The sequence below is a fragment of the Ascaphus truei genome, chromosome 1, assembly GCF_040206685.1.
Source record: "Ascaphus truei isolate aAscTru1 chromosome 1, aAscTru1.hap1, whole genome shotgun sequence".
NCBI classification, from domain to species: Eukaryota; Metazoa; Chordata; class Amphibia; order Anura; family Ascaphidae; genus Ascaphus; species Ascaphus truei.
In genome coordinates this window covers 323,180,947-323,193,317 of record NC_134483.1, presented here as the reverse complement: position 1 = coordinate 323,193,317, position 12,371 = coordinate 323,180,947, and the positions used below count along the sequence as shown (strand labels likewise).

General features: G+C 36.5%; 1 protein-coding gene across 1 annotated transcript in view; it reads left to right on the top strand.

The window, feature by feature from the left end:
• The window catches only part of FGF5 (fibroblast growth factor 5), a 54,158-nt gene that overhangs the window by 2,883 nt on the left and 38,904 nt on the right, over positions 1-12,371 (top strand). Inside the window, exon 2 of the mRNA XM_075577568.1 lies at positions 3,872-3,975. Coding sequence (XP_075433683.1) covers positions 3,872-3,975 — 104 coding nt within the window. The remainder of the gene's footprint in view (positions 1-3,871; positions 3,976-12,371) is intronic.

The window sequence follows — 12,371 nt, the reverse complement described above, 5'->3', positions numbered from 1 at the left end:
TCCATGTGTCACAAAGGAATACAGTTTCTTGGGGTAGCTCTACTGTATTTCACCTTATTACCATTTCTTTCAAAACTACTTAACTTCATCTTATAGAGACTAATGCAAAACAGAAAATGATATTTTTGAGTTGTCTCACAATGAATAGTGTGGATTGTTTTCTTCTACATACTGATAAGATTTGAGCAATTATTCAAAATGTGTACATAAGACCTTTGGAAACGGCTTTTTAATCTATACCAGGAAAGGCAAATCTGTGATCTGTGATCTGTGATTACCTTTTGCTAAAATGAGTGATTGGACTATGGTATATTGAAAGTATTTCTTACCTTTTATACATTTTAGGAATTTCTCTTCCCTATTATAACACTACTAAATAATAATAATAATAATAATAATAATAATAACAACAAGGTGTTATGATTTACATTTGCTAAGGTTATATTGTGGACGCAAAACTCCTAAAATGTCTAAAAATGTAAGAAGAAATAGTTTTTCAATAATATTTATTATTACTATTACTAATATTACGCTGGACATGGGGCAGCTAATTAAGTATATTTCTGTATTTATACTACATCTTCAAATATGCCAAAAATGAGTCAATGCAAAAGTTCTTATCTCAACTGTGAATTTTTTTTTACATTTTCTGTAACGCACGTCAATGCCCTGGATCCTGCAACATATTTAATATCAATATGTTAATATCCTGAACTGAAAGAGTTTAGGCAAGACAAATGTAAAAGTTTTAATGTACTTATATCTGTATTTGTATGGCACCATCTTGGTACATAGGGCTTTACAATACACGTGACATCATATTATAATATAATGGGAATAAGCGCTCCAGACATAAAATAATAGGAAACAGAGTTTTAAAACAAGACAAATCATCATTGATCAAAGTTGCTGTCCTGCAAAAGTCATGCAAAAAAAAACCCGCATATGTACTAAATAAATAAATAACCCCTAGCATTGAAAAGGATGGCTGACTTTGATTAGTCTGATATTGTTTGTGCACTAGCAATGATGACAACATTTTGCAGCAGCGAGACTCTGGGGTCTATTAAGTCAAAAGTGGGGTAATGCTGGGCCAGAACAAACGGCACTGGATGTATCAAAGAAAAAATCCTATTACTTATAGGGATTGTTTTCTTGAATACACATGGTGCAAATTGTTTTGCTCCATAATTGCACACCTTTTGCTTTTTTACTTTTGCCCCTTTCAGTCATGATCTTCAATGTTTCACATCTTAAAACTAGTGCAAAAAACACTAAAAACACTAAAAAAATAAGACAACTAACTATTAACCCCTAATGTCCTTCAAAGCTGAACTTTGAGTTTTGCCAGGGGGGGTGAGGAAAATGAAACCTTATTTGTAAAGAAGTCCCTTATGGTCAGCGTCTATGACAGCCACACTGATAAACAAGAGCTTGTGTGAAAGCCAAAGAAACAATCCGGAGAATTTTACATCCGTGTGTAACAGGTGCATGTTATAAAATGTTTTGCATGACTTCAAACGTAGGGCTTGACATTGTTTTGAAAAAAAAGTATTTTGTACCAAAAACTTAAGACAGGGATCACTTAAGCCAACTTTGGGCAATCAGCAGAAATATTAATAAAAATAAATGAATGTTTCTTTTAATAGGGTGTGAGGTTTCACAGCTTATAGGACAATAGGCAGACAAGTTTTTATCTGCAGTTAATATCTATTTTCGAGTTGATAATATGTTATAGCTCGTTCTGCTTTATCCCCTTATGTGACAGCTGATGGGGAAACGTCATTTTCATTTGAGAGTTTCACCAAGATTTTAGCCACAGACTAAAGGGGAAAAAAATTGATCCCAGCCCTAACTCTTCATATTAGCTTTCTTTAAATCGTCTCCAACTAGCAGATAGGTTCAGGAATAATTAAAAAAAAAAAAAAGGGCCAAACTGTACACTAAGGCCTTGTTCAGTGTGGCGAGGAGCGGGCAGGCTCACGCTGGCCGCGATGAAACACATTACGGCAATGTGTGTGGGCAGCGTGAGCAAGCGCCTGAGCATGCGCGGCGCTTACCTGCTTGCCAAGCAAGCAAATTTGAATCTGCTGCTCGCTCGCTCGTCACGTGAGCGGTTCGCCCACTGAGGACGAACCAGCTCTGTGACGTCTGGGCCGCGCCCACTGACACTCCCCCCACGCGCGGGCACCAAGCCGGACACGAATTGCCTGGCACAGAGGAGGAGGGTGGGGGCTTGGAGCACAGCACATCAAAATAACAGGCTGGCGGCAGCGGTAACGTGCAAAAAAACTTTAATGCGGCATCATAGCCCTGGTTAAAAAGACAGAACAATTCTCTGACGCGTTTCGTCTGAGAGACTTTTTCAAAGAGTGCTCTTTGAAAAAGTCTCTCAGACGAAACGCGTCACAGAATTGTTCTGTCTTTTTAACCAGGGCTATGATGCCGCATTAAAGTTTTTTTGCACGTTACCGCTGCCACCAGCCTGTTATTTTGATGTGCTGTGCTCAAAGCCCCCCCCCCTCCTCCTTTTCACCTACTGCTGGGACGGATGCACGCTCCAAGGAGAGCAGCGGTGAGGTTCCCTTCTCCGGAACTGACAGCCTGCAGGCACCAACGAGGCAGCTAAACGAGTCCCTGCACTCCCTGCTCGAGGACCCGCTGGGAACACGTGACCCGCCAGAGAAGGAACCGCCGGATGGGACAAGCACTCCGGTCAGGTTAGAGGTTACTTTCCCTACAAAGCGGTTAACCCCAAGTGTGCCTGAATCCCATATGTATACAATATACTGCCTTAAGGAACTGTTCTAGTATATGGGGGAACCTACCACACTGCTCTCACTAATTACTTAAGGCAACTTATGTATTAGGTACCTTACCATGGACACTACCGACACCAGTTTGTAGCACCCTCATAGGGGTTCACTCCCTTACCTACCTATGCCTGGCGCAGAGCACGAGCGCCATTGCGCCCACTCCCTGCCTGACTGCAGCCTAAGAGAGGACCATTCAAAATAATTTGAATGGCATCAATAAAACAATTAAGTTTGAAACATCATTTCATTAAAGTTATTTCCAGCATTATTTTATATAATAAATCTTTAAATGGATACCATATATAGTTATATAACCGGTGAGGTCTATGTATGAAGAAGTAGGTCAGCACGGAAGCATTTACGTAAAAAAAAAGTTGCATTTTCCTTGAGTGCTTAGCATCATGTTTGTTAAGAGTATTTATACGGTTGTAGAAATTGGTGCGTTTTGAATCAATAACTGTGCGCTAACACACTTCAATTCTATGCCAGCTTTAAGGGGACGGAGAAAAGCAACGCAGAACACTGTAAACAAAAGTAACGCAAGCCACACATTTCTCCATACATATACTTGCCCCAACGTGCAACTCCGCCCTAAGCTCCTCCGACTTGTTCCATATATCCCTAATATCGTCACAGACCAACGCAGACATACTGTGCAAGAAAATGGAGGAAAGAATGTGAATACATAGACACTGCCTGTTGCTGATATATTGCAACGCAATTTGTGACGCATAAGCAATTTGCGCTAAAACTGCATAGACCCATGCATGCAAGATTGAGGCTGCATTTGGGTATGCCAAAATCCGGTACTGATATACTGTAGCAGTTTCAAATTATACCACTGTGCGACTCACTGAAAGCTCCCAGCCTGCTCCCCAGACATCTGATCAGGCTTCAGTTTCAAGTGAGTGCTAATAAAAAGGCTGATGGATTTACACAGGCTTCTTGAAAGATAGATACATACAACCACTGAAAATGAGAGCTGTTGTTCTCTTCTCTTCCTCTCTTTCGATTCCCGGGAGCGCTGGTTTATTTTGAGATTTCTGTCGTTTCAGGTATTTTGGAAATATTTGCTGTGTCTCAGGGGATTGTAGGAATAAGAGGAGTTTTCAGCAACACATTTTTAGCCATGTCAAGAAAAGGAAAACTTCATGCAACTGTAAGTAACGCTTATTACGCTTAACTACAGTACAAGCTGAAACATTTGTCTTTTAAATATGATATATATATAGTAAATATTTACAGCAGCTGTGTTTTACTCATCAACATGAACATTCATTTGCATACCACTATGTATACATTATGTATACATTTTTATTTATTATTTATATTAACCAAATATCCGTATTGTACATGTATAAATAGATGAATCGACACAGACAGACAGACAGACAGACAGACAGGTAGATAGATAGGCAGATAGACAGGTAGATAGATAGGTAGATAGATAGGTAGATAGATAGGTAGATAGATAGATAGATAATGACCACAGGCACTCACAAGGCTTGATAGGTGAAAATATGATCTTATTTTATTACTTCCATGTTTTGGGACCTTTTTAAAGATATATATATATATATATATATATGACATTTAGCATTAAAAGTGTGTAATGCAATATGGAGTATTCTAAAATCATTTACCATATTAAAAGGATATACTGTAAGCCATTCTCCCATCTCCTACAAAATGAGTGCATCAAAGTTTATAACACTCCCACATTGCAGACCAGTACCTAATTTAACATTCCAGTAGCATCATGTTTCTGTAGCAGTATAGTTGCTACATGGGGTTATGATACTGTATAATAAATCCTGTTTAGAAAACAGGGCACAGGGGCACTATGTACTAATAAGGTCTTTAAGAAATATGTGTAAGTCAAAATTGTAGTGCTAAAACGTAATAAAATGTGTGTGGTATGTATGAGGGTCAATCGTGTTACTTACAAATGATACGTGGTTCGTTGTCCAAAATAGTTTTTTTGATGCATTGGATCATGTTGCATACCTGACTGATACAATTTAAATTAAAACTGAATGATGGGTATTTAAAAATAAATACTACTTTAATATTCGTTAATAGCCATATTGTGAAAAAAATTGTAAATGTGTATAATGAAATATCCATACAAAAAATGTATCATAAATATATAGTGCAGAATTAGAAGTGTTTTAGTTGCTAACAATATGAACCGACCTTGTAGGATGTATGCCAGGTTAAACAAGGCGGACGAGTTTGATGCAGGTTAAACAACTTTTTTGGCGCACTGATACAATTTATTTTTAGTATTATTTACATCTGTGCATTATGTGCACCGATATATTTAAACGGAAAAAATTTGAAGATGCACAGTGAGAAAAAAAGGTTAGTACACATGCGCTATATAATATGTGATTCCCGTGTCTCAATTGCATGTCAAAAATCCTATTCAATTTTCACAGGCCCCCATTCAAATGTAAAATACATGTATAACAGATCTTCAAGGTTTAGAAGGCTATGCACACATCTGTATATATAATTCAATAATTATAAGAGCCTGTCCGTCTGTTGCATCTCCTACAATCTTTTTGCTACCCTAGTCATGTTATACATCTATAGAAAGCTTTTTGCTAAATACTTTCCAGCACGTTGTCAGATTTCATAGTTTTCAAACATTTGACCCCGAATTTGCGCCAACAGTATTTTAGTCTCAGTTTTTGTCTCTACTGTCCAATCCCTGTTCTGTGTTTATTCACAGTTTCAAAGCTTAACATTTTAAACAAGCACTTCATTACTATTACATTCTACAACCTACAAGCCAGTCGTCTGAAATTCATATCACTTCCGGTTCATATTGCGAACTCCCGGAAACTCATCCAATGTATACTACATTTGGTGATCTTTGTACAAAGCATCACAAATGCCATTTTTGGCATAAAATTGCTGCCATTTATATTGGCGCACAGAAATGGGATGCGCTTGGCTAGCGTGACCATGTGTCCCTGTTTAGCCGGGACAGTCACAGATTTTCATTAAATGTCCCGGTGTCCTGACAATTTTCTCAAAATCGTTCAAATGTCTCGATTTTTAGCTTTTCCCTGTTTGGACTAGCTTAAAACACTCAAAACAGTAGAAATAGACACTGCATGTTTTTATTTAATCAATCATATCAAAGAGCAAACATTTTAAATAAATTGGTAAACTCTAATCAATCAATCATATCAAAGAGCAAACATTTTAAATATATTGGTAAACTCGAATCAATCAATCAATCAATCATATCAAAGAGCAAACATTTTAAATATATTAGTAAACTCGAATCAAATTATTTATTAATATAAACCAAACTGTGGTTTTGCCACACGAGAGTTTGTGTTATGTTAGAAACTGAAATAAATCAATAATACAGCATAAATGTAAAATACCCTTATAATATTTATTTTTAGGAAATGTCATTTGTTTTATAAATAATGTTTTAATGTGTACTTCTTTCTACTTTTCAAAATCTGGTTACCCTGCACTTGGAGCCCTAATGTTAATGATACTGTATGTACTAAAAAATTGTATCTGTGGCCAAAAAACAGTAGAACATGTGTGCAAATCGTCTACCAAGTTAATCCTGGTGTAAATCCGTAAAGTCTGCTCATATTGTTAGGGCAAAATTAGTTGGTACGTACAGTATGAACCAAAAATGTGTTTGACGCAGTACAGATGCTTTATTATATAGGTTTACAAAATGTATTATCTTTACACTATCGCTATTATAAATAATATTAAACTAAAAATGTATATTTACTATTACTACTTATACACATAAAAAAATATATATACATCATTCTGTTTTAAAATTAAATTGTATCAAATCAGCTATTCAACATAACCCAATGGTTAAAATTAATTTCAAACAGTGAACTAAGTATCACATGTATGAAGTCACATCATGAATGTCATACATGTGATGCATATGTCATTAAGGGTTCAACTACTTTTTAGCACCAACATTTTGATGCACACAAAAAATGCATTATAATCTTAGTGCTGACGCATAATTTGACGTTTGAAATTAATTTTGATGCACTGCATGATGTTGAACACCTGATTTACACAATTCAAACGATAATATAAGAGAATTAGGTGTATTCTTTATTTATTAATAACTAGTGTTTGTAAATCCACATGATTAATGTCATATTGTATATAATAACCATACCACGAAAATAATACATTTTGTTAACCTATGTAATCAAAACATTTACGCCGCGTCAAATACATTTCTGGGGATGATACTGTAGTATATTCTATTCTGCGCTAACAATATTCATAGACTTTTAGGATCTTCACCAAGTTGAACATGGTGGACGTCTTTGACTCAATTTCTACTTTTCTTTGGTGCACAGAAACATTATTTTTTATTACATAACGTTAACATCTGTATGCCAAGCGCAGTCCACATCTCTGCGGCAAACCCCCCTGCCCCCGCTGATTAAGACATTTCAGTTTTGCATATCGGCGCATGCAAGCACAATCTGAGATTTCCTAGCACCCAAAATACTGTTTGCAATGCTTAGTACTGTACATACTGTAGACCCTATGGTGATATTTTTCTCTCTCCAGTCTTGCACTGTTTTTTCAGCAGTGTGAATTTGATACAAAACCTCTACAGTGTTTTTTCTTTGATAAATTCGGTACAATTATTTTGCAGACCGGTTTTGCCCCTGGGAGACTTTAGTTATTACCCACCCCTCCCCACTTGTATCAAAGACAACTTGCAACTCATAAGGCAGAGAGGATAGTATAGAATAAAATAGCTTGATACACAGACAGTGAAAGACGCTCACAACATACTGTACATCTGCTAGGTCATTAAAGTGATCAAAGTATCCTGGCTGCAGAAGTAGGCACACAGGAGACAGGACACTTTGATAAACAGGCCACTGGATCTTAACTCTTTTTATGAAAAATAAATCAGCTGTGGGATATCACCTTCTTTATTATAAGGCTGAAGGGGTTAACCATTCAGCTTTCTATACGGATGCTCTTTAACCAACTATGTATGCCAAACGCCTTAGAAGACTGTGTTTTGAAATATGGGATATGCTTGTTTTTGTTTAGTTTTGTTTTGTTTTGTAAAAGCCGCTTCCATTTCTGATGACTGCTATGGTTGCATTTCAAATTACTTAAGAGATACAGCTGCAGTAATACATGGTGATCAAAGAATAATTATAAGAAGATCAAATCACACGTTAAGCTGTCTTGTTTTGTGCTAACATTACACTGCCTTTAATTCACATGTCATAAGCAAATATTGCTGCCCTTCAGAGTCATAATGTAAATGTGTAACTCTCTTGGGTAGGATTAGTGATGAACAGGTGGTTGCAACATCCCTTGAAGGAAACCCACTGGAAAACAGTTGCCTTACAAAAAAACCCAAACATATGATTTATAATGACAAAAAAAAAATGAATATAGAAGAGTGGGATGGCTTATTAAGTATAAAATCAGCCGATACTTCTATGTTTTTTCTGCTGTTGACCAGCACGCTTTGCAAATTGTTATGCACGTTGAAAAAAAAAATGTTCTGCGCATTATTTATGCCGTTCTTGTTGCAATTCTATTATTAGAGGTGATATCCCTTTAAGGGGGAAAAAACCAATGCCGTCCAAAGCATGATTATTCTGTATATATTCGAGGCTTTTTTATGTTTTAAACTAGGTAGTGAGTAAAATACAAGAGACAGCAAACAGGTTGCCCCCACAGAGACAAAATGGTGACATATTCAGAACAGGAAGAGAAAAGCCATATAAAGAGGCTTTTTTAAAATAAATTTTTTAACAAAGTATGTGTTTTCAAATGGAGCTTTGCAGATTTCCCGTTGAACATTTGTTGATATGAAAGGAGTTTGGTTGTTGTTGCTTTGATGCTGTCTTCAGTAATTGTTATTAGTGCTGTAAAATCACCATTCTGAAGTTATTTGTCAGCAGCTTTTAAGCCAAAGTACTTCACGTGAATGTTAAGAATATACCTTCGCTAAAATACATACTGTAACAAAAATGGCTGTTCTGGAGACAGAGTCTTCAGATTTAGAGGGAATTATAAAGGGTATTTTTTTTTCTAGCGTGTCCCGGCTAAAAAACTGGGGAAATGCCAGTGCAACAGAACAGGACCCGATTTATCAGAGGAAAAATGAGCTTTCAATGGGATTTTTTTCTCCTTTATTAATATTTTCTGCACGGTACTTTTTTTTTTTATAGTAAATAAGCCCCTATGAGTTAATATCTGGGGGACATTAAAAATGCACCTTCCAGCAAATTATTAGGATGCTTGTTACTCACAAATAACCTGTAACCTCCATCCGTTAAACAATGTAATTAAAATATTTTCCAGTAATGTACGATGAAATACACAGTCCTTTCACAAATTAATAGTAAAAAAAAAGATACATTTGTACAAAACGGGCATTGTGTTCTCTACGGGGGTTATTTATCAAAGTCCCACTGCTGCAAATATGGGGTAAAACCAATGCAAAATACTACAGCAAATATTAAAGAAAATCATTTGGTGCCATTTTTCCTCAATTTTGCAGCGGTGGGGCTTTAATAAATTACCCCTCCTATTTATTTAGACAAAAATTGGGCAGATCTGGGATAAAAAGAAACTACATCAGATGTGTAAGAGAAAAAATCCCATTGAAAGAAATAGTATGTTTTGTTCTTTGATACACCTGGTGCAATGGTTCTGTCACAAACATGCACCGTTTTCATTAATACATACGGCCTATAGACCTCAATATATTAAGGCAGCAATGTGCTGCACATTTGTTATCAAGGGATCCCCCCAGTATTTACGTTTACCGCTCCCGTACTAGGATTCCTGTCAGGGCGAAACAATATGAGCCCTTTGGTCAGCCTCACTCTGGCGTTATACAAAGTGATGACATCATCACGAGAGGGCAATTTTTCTATTTGATATTATTCTTTATTTATATTGCTGCAATTGTTCTGTAGCACAATACAATGGAGGTGAAATACATTAACAAGCGTAATTGACTAACATCAATTTATGCACAATAACACAAAAGGTCAGGCGGACCCTACAAGTGATCCTATTGCGTGACCCCACAGCCAGTGGCATCTTAAGGCTTGGGCTAACTGGGCTGTAGCCCAGGGACCCAGACCTTCCCAGGGCCCCCGACTTTTCAGAGACTCCACATGTACTGTGCCCCAAAATGTTATGTTAAATTCGTAGTTCAAACTGGATGCAGCAAACATTACTTAATTAGCATTTTTTTTAAATGTGATTACAACAGCATATTGCTCTGAATTGTATATACCATGACTTTTTATTAAAGATCATGTTTGTACGTTTTTTGATGGAATAGGTAAGTTCAATTGATTTTTAGGAAATGTATTTAAAAAATAAAGCACAACAAAAAATTATTACAGCCTTACAAACTGGAGTCAGCATTTCCTAACACTGAAATTTGCTTTACACATTTTTCTTTCAATGACGGCCACAAACTGCAAACGCGAAAGATCTTTTTCAAAGTTCAAACTTATTAGGAACGAGATTCTGAAGTTGCTGCCTCAACCAAAATTGAACACTCTTTGATGACAATGGAATCAGATACACTTTATAAAATCGAATTTGATTATGTTATTTGTGACTTTGCACATACAAAAAAACAGAAACAGACAGATAAATAAAAATGTTTGTGTTTGTAGTACTATTTGCAGAATTTCAATAAAAGTTTTGAATGTTGTTCAACAAAAACATAATGTACTGTATTTGTATTTAAATGTGACCTTTGTTGGTGGGGGACCCCACTTCACATGCAGCCCAGGGCCCTAAAAATTCTTAAGACGGCGCTGCCAACAGCCCTCTTTGTTTTTCCTTGCATTTATTGCCAAATTTAAAAAAGAAAAAGTTAAATATCTCAGTCACGGGGCGGTTTCCTAGAACCTAGAGTGCTGCGGTTCTGCCCAAGTTCCCCCCTCCCCAGTTAATATAAAGTAAAACAAACCAACAACACAACATTATTTTGTATAGGGGGATTGTTGCTTTCAGACTCTTCCTGAGACATTACAATGGAAAGCTGTCAAATCAACATGAAGAAAGTGCAAATATAATTTTGGTTTCAAGCATGTCTTCATTTTTCTGCTTTTGAGTTTCTGCTGAAGACACAAATGTTTACGCTACGGCAGACTTGGTTACTTTTTGTTTTTGCCCTTTTTTTAATGCACTTTTAAAAGTGACGTAGATAGGTGCAGCAAACGTCATTTTTGACCTGTGCGTCATGTAACGTCTCTGCAAGTCCTCTTCCAGAATTGAAAATGACTAGTAAATTAATTAATAAATAATATGTCATTATTTATAATGCTGTGGGGGAAAAGTGGATGCAGAATTTACCCTGAAACAAAATGTCTCGCTCCACACTGCTTCCTTTTTCCTCACAGAAGAGCAGTGAATCATGCATTATTTTACGCAATTCTGTTTTCCTATCTTACTTGATACCCATTTTAGAACAGTGTCTTAATTATGCCTTTTTCCAGAATGATTTATGTCAAGGGCTCTAAGTGAAATTAGATTAAACCATCCACCTTCTGGTTAGTTATCACAGAAAGCAGGCGATGTAAGTGGATTCCAATTAGACAGGTTACACTCCAAGGTTAAGACGTGTGACTTCTGAGTACCACACAAGCAATAAAGAATAATGGAGAAACTTGACCCAAATGTTTAATGATTGTTGGTCTAAACAACAAGATAAAGCAAAAATGACATCTGTTCTTTTTTTTTTAGTTTGGCAGCACAAAGTTATTTCATGGTCTAATTAGTTCTAAAACGTGGAGGAGTGCCTTATAAAAGCACTGGCTCTTCAACCACCATTAAAAAGGTTTATTCTCTATACAGTACATCTGGGTTTTATTCTCTGTGCACATAAATAAATAAAGTAGTGGGACTCCTGTCCAAACTGTACTTCACACTTTAATTATTACTTGAAACCTTTTTCTAAAGTGATCTACAATATAGTCTCATGCATTATAGTGCAGGCGATTTTTGACAAGGAAGGGGATAAAGGGGTAACATTTTAGGGGTCTGTAGAGGTCGTTAGGCAAAATCTCTTGGCTGCAAAATCTCTTGGCTGCAAAATCAGGGTAATACGGGCGCAAAAACACACAAATGCTATTTGTTTCATAAATATGGTGCAGTTTCTTTGCCCCAGTTTTGCAACCAGGGGACATATAAATGACCATTTATGGGGCATATGTATCAAGTGGTGCAATTCTCAAGTGGTGCAATTCTCAGGTCAAAATCCTGCACTATATGTATCAAAGTAAAACGTAATTTAAATGAATAGGATTTCTTTCTTTGATAAATCTGATGTAATTTTTTTTGCCCCCAGGATTGCACTACTTTTGCCTGTGTATCAGGGCAAAAGTGGTGCAATTGTTGGAAAAAAAGTTGCACCGGATATATAAAATGAAAAAAAAAAAAACGGTGGTGTGCTGTATCAAGCAAAGGCATTTGCTGTTAAATTGCCCCCCAAGCCCACCCTCTTTTGAAATTCTAGTTGGCAAA